Source organism: Penicillium riverlandense, assembly GCF_028828495.1.
Source record: "Penicillium riverlandense strain IBT 135883 chromosome Unknown utg000006l_segment0_segment0, whole genome shotgun sequence".
NCBI lineage: Eukaryota > Fungi > Ascomycota > Eurotiomycetes > Eurotiales > Aspergillaceae > Penicillium > Penicillium riverlandense.
In genome coordinates, this window is record NW_026643197.1 from 733,624 (window position 1) to 757,832 (window position 24,209).

The 24,209-nt window shown below is 51.8% G+C and overlaps 7 protein-coding genes across 7 annotated transcripts; 3 read left to right on the forward strand and 4 right to left on the reverse strand.

Moving 5' to 3' along the window:
• Nucleotides 1–6,291, forward strand: sidD (nonribosomal peptide synthase SidD; the record flags this gene model as incomplete). The annotated part of the gene is made up of 2 exons (XM_057197948.1): nucleotides 1–396; nucleotides 451–6,291. 2 exons carry the CDS (start codon nucleotides 1–3, stop codon nucleotides 6,289–6,291), a joined length of 6,237 nt encoding a protein of 2,078 aa, XP_057051388.1.
• Nucleotides 6,292–6,533: 242 nt separating this feature from the next.
• N7474_006539 (ABC transporter ATP-binding protein) lies at nucleotides 6,534–10,553 on the reverse strand (the record flags this gene model as incomplete). The annotated part of the gene is made up of 2 exons (XM_057197949.1): nucleotides 6,534–9,568; nucleotides 9,620–10,553. 2 exons carry the CDS (start codon nucleotides 10,551–10,553, stop codon nucleotides 6,534–6,536), a joined length of 3,969 nt encoding a protein of 1,322 aa, XP_057051389.1.
• Nucleotides 10,554–11,219: 666 nt separating this feature from the next.
• On the reverse strand, nucleotides 11,220–12,601 carry N7474_006540 (GNAT family N-acetyltransferase; the record flags this gene model as incomplete). Its single annotated transcript, XM_057197950.1, has 2 exons — nucleotides 11,220–11,591; nucleotides 11,654–12,601. The coding sequence occupies 2 exons, from the start codon at nucleotides 12,599–12,601 to the stop codon at nucleotides 11,220–11,222; spliced, it is 1,320 nt and encodes a 439-aa protein (XP_057051390.1).
• Nucleotides 12,602–13,129: 528 nt separating this feature from the next.
• On the forward strand, nucleotides 13,130–14,001 carry sidH (enoyl-CoA hydratase/isomerase family protein; the record flags this gene model as incomplete). Its single annotated transcript, XM_057197951.1, has 2 exons — nucleotides 13,130–13,358; nucleotides 13,412–14,001. 2 exons carry the CDS (start codon nucleotides 13,130–13,132, stop codon nucleotides 13,999–14,001), a joined length of 819 nt encoding a protein of 272 aa, XP_057051391.1.
• A 700-nt stretch (nucleotides 14,002–14,701) lies between these two features.
• N7474_006542 (gamma-glutamyltransferase family protein) lies at nucleotides 14,702–16,704 on the reverse strand (the record flags this gene model as incomplete). The annotated part of the gene is made up of 4 exons (XM_057197952.1): nucleotides 14,702–15,979; nucleotides 16,026–16,375; nucleotides 16,456–16,474; nucleotides 16,540–16,704. The coding sequence occupies 4 exons, from the start codon at nucleotides 16,702–16,704 to the stop codon at nucleotides 14,702–14,704; spliced, it is 1,812 nt and encodes a 603-aa protein (XP_057051392.1).
• Nucleotides 16,705–17,091: 387 nt separating this feature from the next.
• On the forward strand, nucleotides 17,092–18,487 carry N7474_006543 (uncharacterized protein; the record flags this gene model as incomplete). The annotated part of the gene is made up of 3 exons (XM_057197953.1): nucleotides 17,092–17,333; nucleotides 17,390–17,708; nucleotides 17,771–18,487. 3 exons carry the CDS (start codon nucleotides 17,092–17,094, stop codon nucleotides 18,485–18,487), a joined length of 1,278 nt encoding a protein of 425 aa, XP_057051393.1.
• Nucleotides 18,488–18,919: 432 nt separating this feature from the next.
• On the reverse strand, nucleotides 18,920–22,537 carry N7474_006544 (PE repeat family protein; the record flags this gene model as incomplete). The annotated part of the gene is made up of 5 exons (XM_057197954.1): nucleotides 18,920–21,394; nucleotides 21,498–21,739; nucleotides 21,791–22,045; nucleotides 22,107–22,317; nucleotides 22,382–22,537. The coding sequence occupies 5 exons, from the start codon at nucleotides 22,535–22,537 to the stop codon at nucleotides 18,920–18,922; spliced, it is 3,339 nt and encodes a 1,112-aa protein (XP_057051394.1).
• Between the last annotated feature and the right edge of the window lie 1,672 nt (nucleotides 22,538–24,209).

The following is a 24,209-nucleotide window of genomic DNA, read 5'->3' on the forward strand; positions in this document are numbered from 1 at the left end:
ATGGGTTTCTTGCACCTCGCTGATACGCAGTCGAATAGTGGTGGCCCAAGATCTTTCAAGATCGTCCGTCTCGAATCTGATGGAACCTCCACTCCGACAGGCATGCGAGAAGAGGCTTTACTTCTATCCTGGTTGATCGTACTCCTGCGCACCCAGGAAGGCGGCCAAGTCTCTTATGAGTGGGCCTACGGCACTCGAGATAATGCTGTTGAGCATGAGGGAGTGAGCCAATATCTTTCAACAGATGTAATGACAGATTTGCAAAGCACTGTCGGGCAGAGTGCAGCAGCAGTCTCTCGCCACATCAAGGAAACGACTACAAAACGCATATCCAGCCCTGTGCCAATTCTCCTCAGCACTAGTTTTCTGTCCAGATCCGAAAAAGCAAAAGATGAAGTGAGTGAATCGCCCATATTGATTGTACATTTTGGCTAACCACAATGAGCACAGGGTGCGCTTCATCTCGAAGTACTTTTGAATGATGGATACCTCAAAGTCCACCCAGTGTGGTACACTGAGAATATGCTGCCATTCACAGTGACTCGGTACATTGAAACACTGGCAGACACCATCAAAATGTGCATTTCAGACCCAAACGCGTCTATTGAAGACTGTCTTCGGCCGACCAACCATGATCTGGATCAGGTTTGGAGATGGAATCATCAGCTGCCTCCCACATACGACTTCTGTATGCACGAAATGATCTCCCAACAGGCTCAAAAACATGGTGACAAAGAGGCAATCTCATCCTGGGATGGGAGCCTGACTTACTTCCAAGTCGACCGGTATTCCACGCTTGTGGCATGTTCACTCAAGGAAATGGGTGTCAAGTTGCACGATTTCTTACCCGTGTGCTTTGAAAAGTCAAAATGGACAATTGTTGCCGTGCTTGCGGTGATGAAAGCAGGAGCAACGCTTGTGATGATGGACCCATCCCTTCCACTTGCCCGGCTCCAGAACATGGCGAAACAAGTCAATGCAAAAACAATTCTGTCATCGCGGCAACAGCACGAGCTGTCAACAACGATTATTCCAAGCGGAAGTTATTTCGTCGTTGAAGCGAAAATATTCACTCACTCCTCGAATTCTCAAGATGTTCCAAAGCTGCCGACTGTACCACCATCTGCTTTGATGTATATTATCTTCACATCCGGGAGCACGGGCACACCAAAAGGAGTCAAAATTTCCCACCAGACCTACACCAGCAGTGCGATACCCCGAGCAAAGGCAGTTGGCTATACGGAGGATTCGAGGGTTCTTGATTTCGCCTCCTATGCTTTCGACGTTAGCATCGACAGTATGCTCTTAACTCTGGGTAATGGTGGCTGTCTTTGCATTCCTTCCGATGAAGATCGACTGAACGACATCAACGGAGCGATCAGAAAAATGCAGATTAATTACGCCGGTCTTACCCCTTCGGTGGCCCGAATCTTGGATTCTGATGTTATATCATCACTCAGTGGTCTTGGGCTTGGTGGAGAAGCCGTCTCGGCGAGAGACGCTACCATCTGGGGTCAAGACACCAGAATCATCATCGGCTATGGCCCTTGCGAATGCACGATTGGATGCACGGTCAACAGCAGCGCAGCTACAGGCAGAGACTATATCTCCATTGGACCAGGAAATGGAGCGGTTATGTGGATTGTTGATCCAAATGACCACGAATCGCTCATGCCGGTTGGCGCTGTGGGCGAGTTGCTCGTTGAGGGGCCAATTGTCGGACAAGGCTACTTGAACGACCCGGAGAAGACTGCAGCCGCTTTCATCAACGATCCATCGTGGCTTCTTGCCGGCCACAACGGTTACGCTGGTCGAAGGGGCCGTCTATATAAGACAGGTGATCTTGGAAAATGGGATCCCGACGGCTCTGGCGGTATTGTCTTTGCCGGAAGAAAGGATACACAAGTGAAGTTACGTGGGCAACGTGTCGAGCTTGGAGAGATTGAAAGCCAGCTCAGGGACAGACTGCCCGCAGAAACCACTGTTATTGTCGAAGTGATTGTGCCCCAGGGATCTAGAGGTCAGCCTACTTTGGTGGCATTTCTGGCATCCAAATCTTCGAAGGGACAGGAGAGTACGGATTTAAGCTCCCCTCCACCCTCTGGCGAGCTGCGCAGCACGCTGTCCAAAGCTGACGCGGATCTGGCGAAAGTTCTGCCGCGGTACATGGTGCCGAATGCATATATACCCGTGAATTACATCCCAACCCTGATTTCGGGAAAGACCGACCGAAAGAGACTCAAGCAATTTGGTGCCACACTCGACTTGCGGAAGCTAGATCAAGAGACCGCGACTACCGCTACTCGGGAGCTGAGTGACCTCGAGAAGCGTCTGCGACAGGCTTGGAGTCTTATTCTAAAGCTCGATGGAGAGACCATTCGACCAGGCGACAACTTCTTCGCACTCGGTGGTGATTCTCTGGCGGCAATGAAGCTTGTTTCTGCTTGCAGGGACCAAGGGCTTGAACTTACTGTCACTGGGACGTTTGGCCACCCGACACTCTCAGCAATGGCTGAGATTGTTCAGAGTTGCGAGATACAAGTACGCAAGGGAATCCCCGCATTTTCTATGGTATCACAACCACTCGAGAGTGCCTGTCTCGAAGCGGCACAAGCTTGCGAAGCAAGTCCAGATGACATTGAAGACATCTATCTATCCACGCCCACGCAGGAGTCACTATTTACGTTCTCACTCAAATCGACCAAGGCGTACGTTGCTCAGAGAGTCGCCTGTATTCCGTCTAATATCAGTCTCGAAGCCTGGAAAAACGCATGGGAGGACGTTGTTGCGGCAAGCCCTATTTTGCGTACTCGGTTGGTCCAGCTTCAAGACCCTGGCCTTCAGCAAGTGGTCCTGAAGGAAAGCATTTCCTGGAAATATTCGAATAAACTGGCCGAGTATCTCGATAGCGACCGCAACGAGAAGATGCATCTTGGACAAAGCCTTGCTCGATACGCCATTGTTGACGATTTGACGGATGGAAAGCGGTACATGGTGTGGACGATTCACCACGTTCTCTACGATGGTTGGTCAGAGCCACTAGTTCTTGAGCAAGTCCAAAATTCTTTACAAGCTCAGAACATTGACAGGCAGACACACATGAGGGACTTTGTCAAATACGTGCGCGACACGGACGAAGTCGCTATGCAGAACTTTTGGCGATGCGAGTTGAACGGTGCTGTCGGACCTCAGTTTCCGCGTCTGCCCTACAGAGATTACCTGCCCTCCCCAGACGGCTTTATTGAGCGTCAGATTCCTTTTGTGACAAACGCGGGATCCCCTTTCACATTGGCAACGTTGATCCGTGGTGCATGGGCACTCGTGGCATCACAATATACGCGAAGTGACGATGTCGTGTTTGGCGAAACCCTCACAGGTCGAGACATTTCGTTATCGGGAGTCGAAAACATTGTTGGCCCATTGATAGCAACACTGCCTATCCGAGTTCATGTCAACCGAGCGAGCTCTGTGGAGTCCTATCTACAGACTGTTCAGCAATCGATCTTGGCCCGTACCCCATACCAGCACATGGGAATGCAAAACATCAGAAAGGTTAGCCGAGATGCGCAGCATGCGTGTGAAGCTGGCACAGGCTTGGTCATTCAACCAGAACCAGAGTACGAGGGCAATAACCTCGGCTTTGACAAAGGAGATGTCGTCCGTGAAGCACTCCATTTCAATCCATACCCCCTAATGATTGCTTGTGGAATTCAGAAGGGAGGCTTCAGAGTCTGTGCTAGTTTTGATACCAACTTGGTTGAAATCGAACAAATGAAGCGCGTTCTTGGTCAGCTGGAGATCGCCTGCATACAGCTGGCAAAAGACTTTTCCAGAAGACTTGGCCAAATATCTTGCCTTCCCGATGCTGAATTGAATCAGATTTGGCAGTGGAACCACGTCCCCCCACTACCATTGGACAAGGCATCGGGAACGCTTCGAGCAGATGTCACCATCAAGCAAGGATCAATATACCCTCCGGCAGTGGTTCCTTGGGTGTGTGATCCGCGGAACCCATCTCTACTGTCTCCAATCGGCTGTGCTGGCGAGCTGTGGCTTGAAGGAACTTACCTTTCAGGTAGCATTGTTGAATCTCCAGCCTGGCTTGTGACTGGAAGCTCTGCATGTGCTGGCCGAACCGGAAGAGTACAACCCACTGGTGATATGGTTCGGTTGCGGGACGACGGAAGCTTGACGTTTGTTGGCCGAAAGGAGAATGTCGTCCCCGTTCAAGGACATGCAGTGGACATCGCAGATGTTGAGTCTTACTTCACACGACATCTTCCTTCATCCATTCGCGCAGCTGCAGCTATCATTCAACCATCATCAATGAGCGACCCTCAACAGAAGAATGAGCCACAATTAATAGCCTTCGTTGAGCGGCAAGCTTTTGGAGAAGACCATGTTGAACTCATGTCATCCGAACACGCCATTACTTTGGACATGCCTAGCCAACAAAAGTTCAAGATGACTATCTGTGCCACGGTTCCAGTCAACCTTGCCGTTGCGCTAAAGAGACTCGACAAGTTCATCCAAGACTCCCTCCCATCACACATGATACCCTTTGCCTACGTCGTGGTCGATAAGATGTCTACCGCCACAGAACAGGTTGACCGCAATTTGCTCAATCAGGTTGCCTCACGGATTCCTCAACACACCCTTGATCAGCTTCGTGAAGGCTTTCATTCATGGAAGAAATCATCATGCCAAACAAACCTGACAGCCACGGAGACCATCTTGCGGTCTGCCTGGGCAAAGATACTTGGAATCAATGAGGAGCAGATCGATGTCGAGGACAATTTTTTCCGCCTTGGTGGTGATTCCGTGCTGGCCATGAAGTTGGCCTCAAGTCTCCGTGCCGATGGACATAGTTTGACTGTTGCCGATATATTCCAGCACATGCGCCTTGGTGATGCGGCTAAAGTTTTGAAGGTGGATCAAGCATCGAAAGCAAAGGTTCAGCCTTACAAGCCTTTTTCAACGCTGAACTTCTTGGAAGTCGAGCCTTTCTTGTCTCAAGATGTCCGTCCAAAACTTGCCAATTCAAACTGGTCTATTCGGGATGTATCTCCCGTGACAGACTCCCAAGCACTCGACATCAAATCAACCATTCAGACACCGCGAACCTCTATACAATACAACATGCTTTACTTTGAAAAGGGCATTGATAGAAAACAACTGTTCCGTGCCTGCAATGACCTGATCAAGACCCACGAAATTCTGCGGACTGTGTTCATCAAACACGAATCCACTCTCTATCAAGTTGTCTTGGATAAACTGGATATCCCTGTGCCGACCAATGGGGCTGTCGGGGATATTCAGCAATATGTAAGTGACCTCTGCAAGACACACATTGAATCCGACTTTCAACTTGGGTCACCTTTCGTCAAGTTTTTCCATGTCGATGGCAAAAATGGAGAACATTGTCTCATCATTGGCCTATCACATGCGCTGTACGATGGCTTGTCTCTGCCTAGATTACTTCAGGATTTGGGGACATTGTACATTGGAAAGAGAGTGGCTGAATTTGAGCCATTCTCATCATACATGGCTCGAATTTGCGACAAGAGCGTCCAAACCAAAGCAGTTAGCTACTGGAGCAATCTTTTGAAGGGCTCATCCCTATCCATTCTGCATGGTACATCCACGCAACCCGGTGATAAAGGTCTATTCCAAGAAAAGTCGGTCTCTATCCTCCAACCTCCTGAGGATATCACCACGGCAAATCTGCTCACCGCAGCGTGGGCACTGCTGTTGGCTCGCCGTCTGCAAAAACCTGACGTGACATTCGGCAGCGTCACCTCGGGACGGGGCATTGACCTCACAAATGTGGAGAATATCATGGGCCCATGCTATCAGCTCACTCCAGTCCGAGTACCGTTCAAATCCCATTGGACAGCTACGGACCTCTTACATTTCGTTCAGAAGCAAAGCGCTGAGTCCGCTGCCAACGACTTCCTTGGGTTCGAAAGGATCTCCCAGCAATGTACTGAATGGTCGTGTGAAGCACGATTCTTTGACTCTATCGTCCATCACCAGGACTTTGACGATTTCGACACTATGCCTTTTGCTGGAGGTACTTGTAAAGTGGACATTTCGAATCCACATGGCGATGCTCCTTATCCGTTCAAGGCTGTATCGTTTGTCCGCGGTGGACAGATGCACGTTGGCGTGGTTGGAAGCGAAAGGGACGCGAATTTTGTACACTCAAGCCTGGATGAGTTGGTGGTGACTGTCCAAGAGCTCGCAACTCATGGCCCTAAGCGCCTGTTTCTTGATGGACAAGTTTTCTGAGTTGATTGGTAATGGTACTTGCCTTTAAGTACAGATAGAGTATAGCCAGTGATATCTTTCCTTTGTGGAGCTCTATTTGTATCTTACTTCATTCTATTCACTTTCTATACTACTGTTTCTTCTTTGCACAAACAAAAGTAGAATTGCCTCTCAATGAAACAAGGAGAGTATTATGAGATATGTCTGTCAATCTAAATTCTATATTACAACGTATTAACAAAACTCCGCCCCAAAATCTCCTTTCAAGTCGCTACTGTTTGATGCATAACGTTCGCTCGATAGCTCTCCGATCTCTCAAGCAATTCTTCATGCGACCCACTGACCACGCATTGCCCTGCTTCGATCAAGAAAATGGTATCTGCCTTTCTGATAGTGTGAAGACGATGAGCAATTGCAATAACAGTTATTCCATTAGCGGCCTTCTCCAGTCCATCTTGCAGGAGTTTCTCTGACTCAGCGTCCAACGCACTGGTGGATTCGTCAAGAATCAACAGCTTGGGCTTTCTAACCAGTGCTCGAGCAATCGATAATCTTTGCTTCTGACCGCCAGAGAACTGACTGCCATTAGGTCCGCACAGGGTTTGGTAGCCATCCGGCAGCCCTTCAATGATGTCGTGGATATTGGCAAGCTTGCATGCCTCTTGGATTTCCTCCATGGTCGCTTCATGTCCGGGTCTTGCTCCAAGGCCAATGTTGAACTCGATGGTTCCCTCGAAGAGCACACTTTCTTGCGGCACCAAGGAAATCGTGTCGCGGAAAGCGATGTCGCGGTGCCCTGTCACGTCAACGCCATCAATCAAGATCGAACCGGACTGCGGCGTGTACAGTCGCTCGACTAGGGAGATTATGGTCGATTTTCCAGCACCACTCGGCCCAACAAGGGCACAGAGTCTTCCTGGCTGAATGTCAATGCTCAAGCCGTTCAGCACTTTCATGTCAGGCCGAGCTGGGTATGAAAAATGGACATCGCGGAATTGAACGCTGGAGGCCATTGTGTCAGACAGATGAGGAAATTTGGGCTCAGTCGACGCCTCGAGGTCTTTCTCTGCCGAAGAGTCCGAGAGCAAATGGCTCTCTACATGTCCGTTCATTTTGTCCTTTCCAATTTCGATCAAGCTCAAGATGCGAGCCATTGCTGCTCGGGCGCTGGAAAGCTCCGGTGCGAGAGCAAACATTTGACTCCAGAGCAATGCACTGACAAGGAGGGAGAAAACAACAATCAGGAACTGAGTTTGAGTGTAGTCGCCATTGATGATTTGTTTGGCACCCCACCAGTATGCAAGTGCGTTCACACAATTGCCGAGGAAGTAGGTAATCGCCTGCCAGAGACTTGCTTGGATAGTGACTCGAAATGTTTCCTGACGAGGTCCTTTCAAGGAGCGTCGGTAGCTCTTGAGGGTTGCCTCTTCAAGAGAAAGGGATGCAATGGTTTTAATGGAGGCGATTGCTTCAGTGCCAATGTCGACAGACTTGGTATATGCGTTTTCGTGACGTTCCTCGAATTTACCAAGCACTCGGAGCTCCATCAGACCAGCCCCTAGTAGAAGTGGCACCAAAGACAAGCAGACCAATGCAATCTTCCAAGCAATGATATGGGTCAGAATAATAGCTGCGATGAGGTTGATGGTAATCGAAAACAGAGAGCCAACGACAGAGCCGCTCAATCCCGCTAGAGCATTGCCGTCCCTTGTAATATAGGAGAGCAGCAAGGCAGGAGTTCGACCTTGAGACTGGTGCCACTGGAGATCTTGCTCGAACAACGAGCGAAATGACAAGACTCTAACCGAGTAAACGATTTTCTCAGACACCCAGCCGAATCCTGACCAGCTGACCAGGTTTGCGAAGAACTCAATAATGGCAAGGACAAAAAACATCAGCCCATAGAAGTCACCGCGGGATCGAATATACGAGGCGCTCTTGCAGGGATTCAAACTCCCAACGGTGTTACCAAAAATGACTGCTTCGGCAGAGAAGGCTCCCCCGACAATGCTGGCGCCAAGGAGTGCCATGACAACAATGAGAAGGTGAGGTCTCAAGGCTGGAGCATACCCGCGCATTAGGGCCCACAAAGACTTGGATGGTGTCTCAGGCTCTTCCTCTTCTTCTGCAGAGTCGGTGACTGGCTCTTCACTGGTTGATACCTGAGTTTCCTCAGCTTTGTCAAGACCATGGGATTGGCTGCTCTTCTCAACATCGGTGTCTGCCAAAGAGGCTTGATCAGACTTGCTGATGCTGCCCTTGCTGCTGGCTGTTTCGTTCTTCCCAGATGCAGATCCAAGGGTTTGCAAATTGACCAGATCGGCGTAAGCTCCATTCTGAGACATCAATTCGGAATGGTTTCCTTGCTCCACAAGACGCCCTTTGTGCATCACGATGATATTGTCCGCACCGGTGATTGTCGAGAGACGATGAGCAATCGTAATCACGGTTCTTCCCGTAGCGATGTTTGAGATTGCGTGCTGGATCCGCTGCTCGCTTCTTGAATCGAGAGAAGCTGTGGCCTCGTCTAAGATGAGAACAGCAGGATCCTTGACAAGAGCCCGAGCAAGTGAAACTCTCTGTTTCTGCCCACCACTGATCAGCCGGCCACTCGAGCCCGCGATTGTGCCGTATCCATATTGCAATTTAGAAATGAAATCGTCCGCATCAGCAAGCCTTGCAGCATTCTGAACCAGGGTAACAATTTCAACAATGTCTGATCCCCGTTTCTCTGCCGCAGCCATGATATCCTGGCCCTCTCGGATTTCACTTGATAGATCAGCGAGGTCGGGAGCAAGAAGTGCTGTTTTCAGATGTGAGTGGCGCGGATTGCTTGAGTTAATCAAGCCATGGGCGATATTTTCCAACAGGGAGCGGTCGAGGAGAGAGGGTTCCTGTTGTACCAGACTGAGGAAACTTCTCAAGTCACGGACATTGAGATCGCGTAGGTCGTGACCGTCAAAGAGGACTTGTCCCTCAATGGGATCATACAATCTTGTCACAAGACCCGCGATAGTGGACTTGCCGCTTCCCGAAAGACCGACAATTGCAGTATGCTTATTGGCGGGTAGGCGAATGTTGATATGATCCAGAACAGTAATCTCTGGCCGGGAGGGATAGGTGAATGAAACGTCCTTGAACTCAAAGCCGCCTTCTGCTTCCGAGAGACGAAGGCCTGAAGACATAGTACTATCAATGAGTGGCTCGCGGTCAATGTCTTCACGCAGTTTTTGAAACGAGGCGACGGCTGCTACAAAGAGGTGGAGAAACGGAGCAACTTGACTCAAGAGCAAAGTGGCTGATATTTGAGTCAGTACAATGGTGTAACGAAATTAGGAGCCTAACTAACCTTCGACAAGAATGAAAATAACTGTAAAAGTGGCACCCACAGTTGTGCCTGCAGAGTTCCCGCTCACAGAATTGGCGATGCGTCGACTTCCCTCCCAAAATGCTAAGCCGTTCGCGCCATAAGCGATAAAATATAAGAAGCCGGATTGTGTGCCAACAGCCGTAGCTTTCTTCAACCCTTCTCGCTCAGAGGATTTCAGAGCTTTAGAGAACTTGTTTTCCAGTCGAGCATTTGCGCCAAAAGCTTGGACCACGACAATGTTGTTGAGAGCCTCGGAAGCAATCGATGATGCAGTTGCGGCATAGTCCGACATACGCCCTGAGTATTTTTCGATATAGTGACTCCCAATGAACGACATGAGGAAATAGGCTGGAACCAACGAGACTAACATTCCTGCGATTATATCGTCTTTGATAAAAGCCACAATGTATGCGGTGACAAAAAAGGACAGACTCGCAAGCACAATTCCAGCTTTTTCAGATGTGCCTGAACGAATTGTCTGGATGTCGCTGCTGAGTCGAGACGCGATTTCTCCCGTGGGTAGACTGTCAAAGTGTGATGGTTCCTGTCGGAGCAAGTTCCGCAAATAGCTTTCGCGCAGCCTCTGCGCCAATCGGGCGCCGTACAGAGTCCAGCATGTGAGGTGGGCATAAATCAAGATGAACTGGGCAATGGCCAGATACACGATCAGGAGAATTTTGCCGTTGATGCTGTTTTGATAGTGGGCTGCATCGCCAGAGGTTTCGTCTGTATCGCATGTCACGGCGTTAAAGTCGTTCAGGAGTTCACCAAACACAACACCAATCAATGGAAATGGAACTCCAGATGCGATTGCGCATATTATTCCCGATAATAACATTCCCAGGTCGCTTTTCGAAGGATTGGCAGCAAGAAGTAGGCGGGGATAGCCCGCAAGCTTCTGCACGAACGGCATGGCGGCTCGATTTTGGTGATGTCGGCTTGCACCTTTGCTATTCTCTCTACCGTGTGTTTGGGTCGAGTTCGGGTTGATTAAAGCTCTGTGACAAGCCAGTCGATACCGTTCAGTCCGGAGACAGCAGTTTGGTCACCACGAGAAAAAAGTTTCAACGATCTGATAGAATGTCGATCGCTCCAGAGGCCGCCTTGGATGGTCGCATCGGTTGTTATTAGCTCAACGTTGGCAAGATGGCCATCTCGGGTTCCGTAAAAATTCGGTCAGGAGCTGTTGGAGACGTTCAAAAACGATTTCAACGACTAGCCGACATCGGTCTTGGCCTCTTGGACTTGCGACGCAAATGCAACCCACCAAACTCTCGTGAAGAAAGAAATTCAGGAGCCCACCATTATCTGATCCTAAGTGGGTCCAATAGTACCCGAGATAATCTCGTATTATACAGAAACAGGTAAATGTTACATGAATTACTGGATACAGCGCTAGGGCCAAACGGGGAATTTTGTCGACGACTGGTGAGGGCTTCTCTGCGAGTAGCGCATGCCTTGGCTTCCATACCCGTGGGTACCTATGGACTCGATAGCTAGAAGTTAATTGGTTTATAGACAAGCGATAAATGAGCTGAACTAGACACTAAATCTCGCATTTTGATTATAACGCCCAACTCTATAGTTTGGCATTCCATGCTGCGCGATCAGCAGATTCCAACGGTTTCTCTCTTCCATCCCAAAAAAGGGGGCACAACTGGAACCACTTCTCGCGGCTACAGATTGAGTGAACCGACCTCTTGTGGGCCAAATCGACGTATTTGCCGATGGTAAGACCCTGTGCATTCTCGTAAGACAAGATAGTTGCCCCTGTGGCTTTCGGCTCGCCCACGACATTCACAGTCCGGGGGTCATCCAAGAAACAGTAATGAATGCAGCTGGAATACCATGCGTTGACTCGATGAGAGCCACGGAAGGAGGCATCGCCAACAAGAGAGTGGCGTCCACGATCGTAGTCTCCGGCGTCGTAGTGGGCGCCATAATGATCCTCCTAGGGGATGAATCGTCAGCATCGCGGATTCTAGGAAACAAGTAGGAGATTGAAGAGCATACTTTTGCCCAATACAGCTCATAATAGGAGAAGCGGGTATCATTAAATCGACCAAACAAGCACAAGACGTGAGGATCAAAGTGCAGTTTGCGCAGATACTCCCGATGTTGCTCGAGAGTCCCAGTCTCGTTCCAGCCCTTTGCTACCCGGGGATCATTCTGCCACGTGTTGAAGAGCTTCAGGTGCTCCTCATTTGCCCAATCGACCACTTCCAAGGAAAAGTGCTCGTCAAGCTCGGGGATGTAGCGACTGTAGGCGATCGATCCCGGGTGGGGCTTGGGTCGACGTGTCGGATGCCGAGTATAGACAGGCTCCGTTGGAAACTTGTTTGTAATTTGATATTGCTCGGGCATGACGGGGTACTGAGCCACTGGCTTTCTCAGAGGACCATCAATGCCATCTCCCACGGCCCAAATGGGACGAGGGCCCATTGGCGAAGCGGCGCCTTGCCAGAAAGCACTCCGGAGAATCAGCAAATCTTCAATTTGCATAGTGGAGGTTCCGTTCGCGCTCCATGGTCTCGGATGTTGTATTCCCAAGCCGGTGGTAAGAAGCTCTTGCTCGATGACTTCCTTCCCTGCGCCATGCAGAGTAAGCCTGAAATATTCGCAAGTCGAATGCGCAAGGTATATCGCATGGATCACATTCCAGATCTGACCCAGAGATGGAGTATTGCTTTCTGCCCATTCGAAGACGGTCGATGGACTCCGACTCGCTCGTGCCCAGGGACTGTTATCGGACTCAGGTGGGCATTCCTTTTCGGATGGGAAAGACAATTCGAGCCATGAGAGGGAGTCGTTGTGTAGCGGTTGCGGCACAGGTCGACCATTCGAGGGCTGGCTATCTAATTTCAAGCTGAGTCTGGCCGGCGTAGATTCGGCAACCGTTTGCACTCGGTATGCAGTTAAAAAAGGGTGTGGGAGTTTCACTGGTGGATATTTGGATGCCATCTTGTTGGAATTTGGCGGTTCGCAATCTCACAAGGTAGCGACGGGATTGAGCAATGTGGCAGACAAGAAGAAAAAAGATGTCTCTGGCGGTGCGGAGATAGAGCCGAGGAAGGGATGAAATCGCGCAGCAAGCGATGTGCCCAGCTATTTGACTGGGGCTTTTACGATAATTTCAGTGTCAAGACCAATAATGGCTCGAGCTTATTGTCAGCGAGGGCATCCGTGGGCACAGCCGATCCGGGGCCAAGCACCGACGGCACCGACATCGCATGGCATTTCGAAAACAGAGTCTCCGAGAATTAATCCTAGATGGAGAAGTGTTCTGCAACCGAACCCGCTAATGACGTGGGGTGGGCCCTGGTTTCTTTACCATGCCCCAGAGGATACATGTTTTCTTACAGAATGAATGGTATGGACACTGCGTATGAAGTTAAGAGGGGCAAAACTGCTCACAATAGCAATAATAAAATATCGCGCATCTTCCCTCCATCCTGGCGGAGCAACTATTCACATCCAACAATAATAACAATGTCTTTGAGATCGGGGTCTCTACAGTTTCGGCATTTCAATGTCTCTTTCCCACACGGGCGCATTGTCCAGGTCACACTAAATAGGCCTGAAAGACTGAATTGCATCGACAACGCAACTAGCCGGGAGATCCAAAGCATTTGGGAGCGTTTTGACCAAGATGAAAGCCTATGGGTTGGCATTATCACCGGTTCTGGAAGAGCCTTTTGTACCGGTGCCGATCTCCATGGTATGTGTGTGTGCTTCTTCCACATTTTTCAGACTTAACACAGGAAAATATAGAATGGAATGAGATGAACAAGGCTGGTGTGGTCAATGATATGTCTGCTCCGGGACTTGCTGGGCTACCCCGTCGCAATGGCAAGAAGCCTATTATCGCTGCTGTGAATGGCATCTGTATGGGTGGCGGCTTCGAGATGGTGGCTAATTGCGACCTCGTAGTCGCTTCATCCTCAGCCATCTTCTCCCTACCTGAAGTGAAGCGGGGCATCGTCCCCGTGGCGGGATGTCTGCCGCGGCTGACCGGTATCCTGGGATTACAACGCACCACAGATCTCGTTCTCACAGGGAGAAATGTGGATGCGAAGACGCTCTATGAATGGGGCCTTGTCTCTCGGCTTGTCGAGTCCGCCGATGAGGTTTCCTCTGCTGCAGTTCAACTTGCTCAGGAGATGTGCAAAAATAGTCCCGATGCACTGATTGTTGGCCGGCAAGGAATCCGGTTAAGCTGGGAAGCAGGTAGTGTGGAGGATGCTGTATCTACTCTAGCTAATGAGTGGTATCCCCGCCTGGTTGCTGGCTCCAACTTTGCTGAAGGAATCCAAGCGTTCGTGGAGAAGAGACCAGTTAAATGGGTGAATTCGAAGCTGTGAAGCCATATGAGGGTTACTCGGGGCCGGCCGCAAGCTTTTGATCAGTAGTTCAAGATCATTTTGTATAGAAATCTATCAGCATATATTTCATGTCATGCTCTTATGAAAGGACAATGCCAAGGAAGACCATTCCATACCACCATTGTATAACAGCGTCAGGAAACATAGCGCTAGTATGCATCGTATTCATGGCAATGTCGGGTAATTCCGAACGGATCCACTGGTATTAGTCTACGCATCCTGGACCCACACTGAAAAAGGATCCGATCAGATAACTTTTCCGTCCATCTTTTGGATTCCAGGTCCAAAGAATTTTCTTTGGCTCGGGCACTCTCTGGCCGCCCTCGGATCATATCCACTACTCCCAACAGTTAAGCGAAATCTCAGGCGGGGCAGCGCTCAATCAATGCTACTGTGCTCAGAATGGACTCTACCTGGGCCAGGGCTGAAGCCCTATCTAATCAGATGATCTATGCTCTTCAGCATATGTAACCTCGGCACAAGATCCACCTCGTGATCCGCTATATTGCTCTTTGCTGCTCAGCTGAGGGAAATTAAAACTGGGGACTCTACGAAACCGTCTTTGTTCCAACGCAAGCCCAGAAGGCAATAACGTTATCAGATCAGATTGTTCTAGCCAAAAACGCGGGCAGTAGAAGATGAACCGATTTCATTCTGAGGCTACACAAATTATATACATCTAAATCAAAGGGAAGGCATTTCCATCGCCTCTCGGATCGCTACCAGCACTGTGAACCAGCTTCCCCTCGTCATAGTGCATACGGATGAGCTGACCACGACCAAACTGCGAACGCTGCCAGCCCTTCAGGACCTCAATCTTGTGGCCGAGCCGGCGCAGACCCTCGACGGCAGCATCACTAATCCCTTCCTCCACATGGACGGTGCGGTCCGTGCTATCAGACGTAACAGCAGCGATACAAATGCGCGGGGCATCTAGGGCCGCTTGTGGGTGATAACCGAAAGCCAGCATGTTGAGCAGGACCTGCACGTGGCCCTGGGGCTGCATGAAACCGCCCATGACACCGTAGACGGAATGGAGCGATCCGTCTGCGATGTTGGTGATTAACGCCGGGATGATAGTGTGGTAAGGTCGCTTGTGCGGAGCCAGCGCATTGGGATGGCCTGGCTGCAGGGAGAAGTTGGCTCCGCGGTTCTGAAGCGTGAAACCGCAGCCGGCGGGGATGATGGCTGTGCCGAAGCCGGCATAGTTGCTGTTGATGAATGACATCCCGTTACCGTAGCGATCTGTTACGGCAAAGTAGACGGTGTCGCAGTGATTGTGCGCGGGACTGCCGTGGTCCAGGATGTCAGATGCGCGGTCTGGCGAGAAGAGTTTTGCTCGCTCTGCTAGGTAGTCGCGGTCCAGCAGGCCCTGTGACGGCACCTTTTCTACGTCAGGGTCCGTCACAAACCATGCGGCGTCGGCGAAGGCGATGCGCAGACTCTCAATCACAGCATGCAGGTACTCAGCCGAGTTGTGCTGCTCGGCGCTGAACTTGGGGATCTTGCCCGCCTTCTCGAGTTCCTCCAGGATACCCAGCGCCATCAACGCCACGATACCCTGGCCGTTTGGTGGGTGTTCCCAGACCTCCACACCCTCGTTAGGTCCGCCGTCCGTCCCAGGTGTCTGCTTGGACTTTATATCCTGGCCGGTAAATTTGAGCGAGATCGCGTCAACCTCCTGGCTGCCCGTCTCCGCGTGATATGCCAGATCCTCCAGCGTCATGTATCCGCCGAGATCCTGGATCACCTTGACCACTTCCTGTGCGATGCGGCCCTTGTAGAACCCGGACTTGCCCTCTGCAGCTAGCGCGCGGAATGTCTTGGCCAGGGTGGGATTCTTCATAATTTCGCCGGCCTGGGGAGGACGCGCACCATCCTTGGCGGAGGCATCGTCCTTCAGCATCTCGCGGAAGTTTGGCGATGCATTTCGAATGAGATCTTCGCTTGCGGCCCACTGTTTGCAGTTAGTATTGGCTCCTTCACGAGGGAAATATACTGACAGAGTGTGCCGAGAGCTCCGACACGGGAAATCCTTCCTCGCCCAGCTCGATGGCCGGCTGTAGGATCTGCGCGAGAGACAGCTTCCCACTGCCAAACTTCTCGATCGTGTCGACCCATCCGGCTGCCGCGCCGGGTGTGGTTGCAGCTAGAGCACTGGGAAAGGGAATGCTGCCAACCTCACCGGGAGTAAGCTTCAGATCCTTGCGCACTTGATCCAAAGAGCCATTTGCAGGGTAGCGACCCGAGCCGTTCAGGGCGTGCACCTTCTTGGTCTGGGCATTGTAAAAGAGGCAGAACATGTCGCCTCCGATGCCAGTGGACCCAGGCTCCGTCATATTGAGCGCCGCGGCTGTGGGGAAAAAGCATATCCAGTCAGTTTGTTGACCTTTGCATTTGTGTTTCACTTCAAATCCGTCTAGATAGACATACCAACGGCGACGGCTGCATCCTGAGATAGGCAAAATCCAGGTTAGTCTTTGTGTGCTTTTTTTTTCTTGGATCTCCTTTCCCTACCGCTGCATTTCCGCCCTGGCTCAGAATCCGGTGGCCGGCCGCTGCCGCCAGTGGCTGAGTGCACGACACAATGCCATTTGTGCTGTGGACGGTGCTGCGCCGGCTGGCGAAGGGGACGAAGTCAGCGTCCTGCTTGGCGTACACTGCTCTGGCGTTGAGAGGCATCGTGGGGGTAGCGGTGGGGTACGACGAAAAGGTGGGCAGAGGAGAGTTGTTAAATAGACCGGGAGCTCCAACTTACCCCGCCACGCTGTTGGGGTAGGCTCTTATCGCGTGAGGGTGGCCTGACGCTATGGCCAAGAGTATTATTTAAGGAATGACCTTCCTATATCGACTAGCTAGCAATTAAAGTAGTGTCGGCGATTTAGGGCTCGTCCACTGTACAAACCCGCTCACCGCCCAGGCTGACGGGCCGACAGCGGAGAAGCATCTCTTTTCCGGCATCATCCCACTCAAGTCCACCTCCCCCATCCCCGACCCAGTCTGACATCCTATAAATACGTGCGATCCCTTATCAGATCACAGACTGTCGACCCTGATGGCAGCTGCAAAATGGTGGTCTTCGTCGACCTGGACCAGGACATCCTTGACAATGACAGATCGGCGTTGTCCTACCCCACGAAGGTGAACGTGGTGGCTCCCGTGGCGGACCAAGCCGACATTCCAATCTCCCCGGCCCCGTCCATTTCCTCCCGTAACTCCGGGCAAGAAGACGGCATTTTGCCGGATAAGACGCAAAATCTCCCCGCGCACCCCAACTGGAACGCGTTCTCAGCAGCGTTGAGTTGTTATCCGTGAGTGGTTCATTTTCCCCGCACGCGCGGGTCTAGTACCCGCTAACTGGCCTCAGGATCGTGAAGGAAATCGCCCGCGCGATCGACCTCAATACCCTCCATGCCCTATCTCGAACCTGTCGCCAGTTCCACGTGAACTTGGCTCCGTTCCGCCAGCAGCTAGTTCGCGAGACTTTGCGCTGCGAAAATGAGTACATTGAGACAGTGGCGGAGATGCTGGACGGCGGTGCCGTCTTGCCCGACAGCGTCAAGTCTGTGCTACGCCTTTTGAGTCAGGGCAGTGGTGACCCGAGCCGCATGACCCGTGGTAAAGTGGGCAAATGCGCGCGCGACATGGTGGGCGAGTGTCGACGCTGCGCAAAGATCGTCTGTCGAGTAAGCTTGCGCCTGGCATGTTCTGGGAAATAAGAACCTAATTAAGAACCTTATTGCATTAGAACTGCACGATCAAGCCGCCTTCCCAAACAACTCTGAAGAACCGCATTCGCCGTCTATGCCGAATCTGCGGAACCGCACCGCTCTCTCACCATCTCTCCCTCACACCTCCGACTGACAAGGAGGACCTTGAAACCGTTGGGATATCAACCTTCGCTGGCAACTACTGCACCTGCGAAGAAGCCGTCTGGCTGTGTAACCAATGCGGGCAGAGCCTACGCAGCGGCGATACAACCTATCGGCGCGTGTGGGCCTGGCGCACACGGTACAGTACCTACCTTGGGGGCGGACTGGGAACAGGCATTGGCGAGGGCTGCCAGGGCGTCAAATGTGGGAGGGGCGAGGGGTGTCTGGCGGCGCAAGAGATCGAACTTGAGGTCGACTGCGAGGCCGACGAAGGCTCCGGCAGCGATACCAACAGTACAGGAAACAGTCCTCCTACACAATGGCATCCGTTGAATCATCATCATGATATCTTGTCGACAGACAGCCACGACGAAGAAGAACCGGGCTATTTCCGGCAGGAGATAATCGGGCTAGGTGGCGTGGTCAAGCACAAAGCCAAGAAGCGGGTTATGGTGGGTGCCTGCGTCGTCGAATACGAGGATGAGCGCGAAACGGGGCGTTATCTCCTTCGCGAAGAGAGCGGGTCGCATCGCTCATGGTGTGGTTGGTGCTCGCGGGTGATTCCTGCGAAGAACGAAGCTCCTTCTATTTGACCGATCTGCTTCCTCGAGCGGTAATTGCATGGACTAGGGCAGTTTGCCTTTTAATATTGGCCATGACTTCTTCACTTTGGATACCAGTATATTTATTTCATCAAGAGCAATGATAAGTATATGACATGGACTTTTACCACTTAGTTTGGACACCATCTTCCCCATCTCCGTGTATTATTCCCCAATATTCTTAAGTTGTAAAAAGGAATCATATAAACTAGAAATAATGTTGTTAAGGACATAAATGAAGAGGAAAAAGAAATCAGCTGCTCCTGTAATGCGTCGCTCTTCCTTGCGACAATCTTGGAAACAATCTTGAAAAAGAACCGTGCATCATATAGATCTTCACATTATCATCACACTCAGCAAACGACAAATATATATGAAAGACAAGATTGAAGCAGAAAAAGAAAGAAAGAATACGCAAGATGCTCAGTAGGCAGCAATTGCCTTCAAAAGGCCTTTCAGCTTTGATTCCTTGGGCGGGGGAGACTCCTCTCTCCTCTGGCGGCGGTGGTGAGAACGTGGATTGCGACTGCTCTGGTGCTGGCGTGAGCTCTCGGACTTTCGCTCTCGCTCTCCATCTCGGTCTCGAGGCTTGCGAGGGCCAGGTTTATCAGACTCTTTACGGGATGACGTCTTCATTTCACGTTGCCGTGAGCCGTCATCCTCACGCCGGGAACGCGAGCCGCTCGACTGTCCACTGGATCGTCTCACTTCAGGTGACACTCGGCCATGACATAGACTGCTGCTCTGTCCTGTTGATGAGCGGCGTGGCTTGTCCGAGGCTGAAGCAACTGCTTTGCTGCTGTTGATGCGCAGTAGTGGCTTGTGTATATCCGACTGGCCCTCGGTCATGTATCGCAAGAAGGCACGAGGCCTGGCAGGCTCGGAAGATAGTTTCGAAGAGGTCGATTTAGCCGCTGACCGAGATTTCTTACGCACCGGGTCATCGCCGGTGTAATCAGACGGGCGACGTCTAGGCTGGGCCTCGACAAGAACCACCTCCTTGCCTGTATCTTTCGAGGGACGTCGAACCGTTTCGACGGCGACACCGCTGCGTTCGCGGTCTGCAACTAACGCACGCTTCTTCGTTTCAGCTCGACCTTTCTCTTCGCGCTGCCGCCGAGCTTCCTCGAGAGCTTGTGCCCAGCTGTTGGTGAAGAGGCCTCGTTTGGCTTTCTGGCGCTGCAGCTGGTCCCGTTCTTCAGATGAAGTCTTAGAGTATCGTCGGCCGCGTTGAGCAGGTGTGGAGCGCTTCTTGCGTCGTTTGGTGGTACCTTGTCCGTCTGCTGGAGGCGGAGCGGGCTCCTCAACGGGCTCATCTGGGAATGGCTGTGCTTTCACAGTCTCTTCAGTTGCAGCGTCAGCAGGCAGTGGTGCTTCTTCGGGGGCAACGCCTTCAGCGGAGGCTTCGATAAGACTTGTCTCTTCGGCTGGGAGATTTTCTATAGGAATATCTTTTGCGTTATCCGCGGCATTCTCGAGCAAAGAGCTTTCCAGAAGGGGCTCTTCAGCCTTGGCAGGAGGGGCCTCAGTAACTATTGAATCCTCAGGTGGTATCGGCTCCGGCTCTAGAGCTTCTTCAGGGGTTTCCTCAACGACCACAGGCACTTCTTCAGCGGATGGGACTTCAGTTGGTTCCTCTGCCGCTGTGGTTTCTGCTACCGGAGGTTCTTCAGCTGGCGTCTCCGCGGCTGGGACGTCTGCAGATGCTTCTTCAAGTGGCGCTATTTCCGAAGAGACCTCCGCAGCGACATCAGATGCACTTTGAGAAGCACTGCCTTTTTCAACAATAGGAGGCTCAGGGATCTCAGGAGCATCGGCAGTTTCTCCGGGAGATGGCTCCGCGCCGGGCTCTTCAGCAGAGACATCTGGTACACTCTCAGATGTCCCTTCTTCGGGAGCGGTAGCAATTGGCTCTGTTTCCGCAGACTTTTCCTTGTCGACGGGGAATTCTTCAGCAGCTGCTGCCTCAGGAAGAGAGCCCAGAGGAACTGGTTCGGCTGTCTCCTCAACTGGAGACTCTTCCACGGCCAATGTTTGAGTGGCAGTCCCTTCAACAGGCTCAGCTTCCGATGGTGCTCCAGCAGCAGGATCATCGGCAACAGGACTCTCCGATGCAATTTTGGGAGCTGCCGGTTCAGCTGCCGATGTTTCCCCAGCATCGGCCGTCTTATCAACATCTTCGTCGTGAGTAGCAGTCGGCTCGTCAGCTGGAGTCGCTTCAGCTGGTTGTTCGTTGACAGGCTCATCTGCAGCTGCCATTTCGGCAGGATCCTCGACAGGTGTTTTGACTTCTTCCACACCCACCTCCTCAGCAGCCAGTGAGTCGGCTTCAGGCTCAGACCTGGACTCTGTTTCGGCCTCTGCCCCCTCTGCCATTGCGACCTCTTCTGTAGACATCTTCGAAACAACCCTCACAGGCTCGGTCTTGTCGGTCTCCACCGCGGGCTCGTTCACAGCCTCGGGCACAGAGGGTTCTTCAGCTGAAGAGGCCCCAGACTCCTGAACAGGTTCTTCGAGGGGCTTTTCCTCCTCAGTTGCAGGCTTGATATCCTTAGGTTCGCTGGCTGTCGCACTTTCTGCCGGATTTCCAGCGTCGTCGTTAGGCTCTGCAACCTCCTCGCTTGCCGCTTCAGTCGGTTCTGGTGAGCTTTGTGTATTTTCATCCGGAGCCGCAACTTCGGCAGTTTCAGGCTCCTTGGTTTCCTCTGTCTTCGACTCTGGCTCCGGTGACGGTTCTGCTGCAGGTTCTGGAGTGGACGCAGGCTCAGGCTCTGACGGGGTCTCAACAGGTTTGGCTGCTTTCACATTTTTGCCCTTCTTGCCCTTCTTTTCTTTCTTCTTCTCTTTCTTTGCACTCTTGCCTTTTTTTCTTGGACTTTTCCTCCTCTTTCTCGTCTTCTGGTACGTCAAAAGTCACCTTGCAAGCACGAGGCCCTTTTCTTTCTGAGGCTGCTTGCTCCGTATCATCTGCCTGCTCTCGAGTCGACTGCTCCTCACTGACCGGTGGACTTGCTTCTGCGTCACCCTTAGTTGACTCTGCAGGTCCATCATAGCTTTCAGCGCGGTAATCTGGTGCCGCGTCGTTCTTATCGTCACTGGCCGGGGCGGCTGTGTCGTCGGCCGTCGGTGAAACCACTCCTTCCCCGGCTTCGGCGTCTTCGGCTGCTTGTTTCGCGGCTTCCCGTTTCTCCGCTTCTACTTTGTCAAGCCCTGCCTCGGGGTCACACTCTGGGAAGCCATCATCTGTATCAGTGGTCAATCAAGAGACAATAAAATATGAATTTGGGGACTTACCATTGTTGCTATTGTCATCATCCTTCTTATCAGGGCTTTCCTCTGCTGCTGCGGTTGTATTTTCCTCATCGACGGATGTAGTATTCTCGGCCGATTCTTCAGCAGGGGAGTTTGGTGGAGCTTCTTCGTTGCTAGCTTCACCCTCTGCAGCCATCGGCGGGTCATCACTAGCAGGCGCTTTCTCGCTTGGCTCTTTAGCTTCCGCCTCTCGAGAATCGCCAGCGTCTTGGGCGGGAGGCGTTGCCTCCGAGGGTCCTATATTAGGCGAATAACGTAAACATAAAGCGTCGAGTATCGATGATAAATTAGCACTTACCTGCAGAATCCGGGCTTGGGTCCTCCGTTGGAGAGGCACTCGGTCCCTCTACCGGAGCATCATCAGCAACAGGACTCTTCTCCGGTTCCGCAGCGCCATCGTTCTCCTGCTCCTTGCCCGGTGTCAGATGATCAGAATTGGAATGGAGGACGGGGTAATAGGCAAATCTCAGAGTGTCTCGATCAAACTTCTGGTATTGACGCTCGAATGTCTGATATTGATAGGTAGGGAGCTTTGCATACTGGAAAGGCTCCTTCTGCTTCATCTTCTCCCACTACTCCCGTCGGGTTGAAGGCGAAGTCGTCGGCAGCAGGGTTGGTGGTCTGGGTTGGTACAGCGCTGAGGGGGAACCGGTGGTTGTTATTGCTGCTGTTCTTATTCTTCTTCTTTTTCCTTTGGCAGGCATATCCCTCGAATGAATGACGTATCATATATCGAGGGTGCACGAATGCCAGATGGCGCGCGATGATGGGACGATATCGGAGCAATGGGAGGGTGACAAGCTAGCCGTCGGCCTGGAGGCAAGGGAAGCCTTTCTCTGGGACAGTAAAGTAATGGAAGGTTGATGAATGCAACGCCGAGCCGGGCGCTCATGTATTCGGAGACGAAAAGGGAAAGAAGCATATGCCTGCTTTATGTCCGGCCATTGTGAGGCAGCGTATAATATTTCGTCGCCCATCACCCGGTCGGACAGGGCGATATCGGGCTAGGGATTAGGTCCTGGACGGCACCGGGGAGGGACCCGATGGTATTGGCTGCCCATTGGGCCACGTCGTCGGACTCCGTCATGCTGTGGTTGACCAGCATTGACGATAGATGCGTCATGAGGCCCGGTGGAAGTATTCTCCACTTGCAGGAAGGTCGGCAGCAGCGAGGGTGAACTGGGATTGGCAATTGGGACGTGCAGGCCGGGCGAGAGTGGATGGTGCCACCGAACAATTGATTCTTATTGCACTGTTTCTGTTCGGGCTGTACACTCATGCTGCCATGCTCCACTTCCCAGGAGATAGACGCCAGACGCATTCCTGCCCAACGTCCCCGGCAACGGCGGCAAAGGGGGAGGGACAGGATGGTCGATGATTATTTTCGATTAGGAACAAGACAGAGTCCCTGTGGAGAAGGTGCATCCTCTTGCAACAGTCCAGCATCCCGACTGGAGGAGAGAACAGTCGAGATGGTGATCCAGACAAGGGATCCCAACCAGTCATGCAGCGGGCCGAGCATCCATGCCCGATCGCCTCACCCGGAACTCACTGGTTGCACCAACCATTTTCCCCGATGCCGCCAACCGCCAGTGAGTATACGAAAGGTGTTCGAACTATAAAACGGTGCGGTGATTGGTGGCCCCGTTTCCATGACATATGTTTGGTCAATCGTGTTCCACAGACGATATTTCTCGAGGATATATTCTCCTGTTCTCCTACCTCTCAGTACTTTACTGCAGGATCATGGCTGACTGGGTGGTGTTGTGAAGGAGGGAAGGTGCCTGGGTGCCTGGTGGCCTGGGGTGTCTTTCTCTCGTGCATGCCCTTTGTCTGGTCTTGACAGGCCTCCTTTTGTCTTCCACCTGTCGCTCTTCTCTCCCCCTCCAGTCTCTCTGGGTACCTCTTCTCAAGCACGGTGGCCACAGCCCTATCAGCCTTTCCCGAGCCTTGCGCATGGATGTCACAACATTGGTAGTTGTGCCTCCACCGAAAATGCCACTCCAAGACCTTCCAGTCGAGCTTCTCACCATGATCTTTCGTTTCGTCGGCCCACAACTTCAAAAGCAAGAAGCCTGCTGACTTCTCGTCTGCAAATGGTGGCACAGGCTTGCAGAATCGGTCTTGTATGAGGACCTGGTTCTCACTGCCAATGAGCTTACCCGATTACCCGTCCCTGCACTGGCGAAGCTTGAAACCTCTTAGCTACCTTATTCAGTGCCCCACCCTTTTCTTTACCCTTTTCTTTACAAAGCCGACAATGAGGTCATTTCCTGATACAGACCTTGAACTACGAGAGAGCAGGCTGAATATTTTGGCTTCTTGGCTGGTAGCGTTATATTTGGCTCTTATATATCATTGCATTCTGCAGCAGTTACATGAAGCCGTGCAGAAAGGCAAT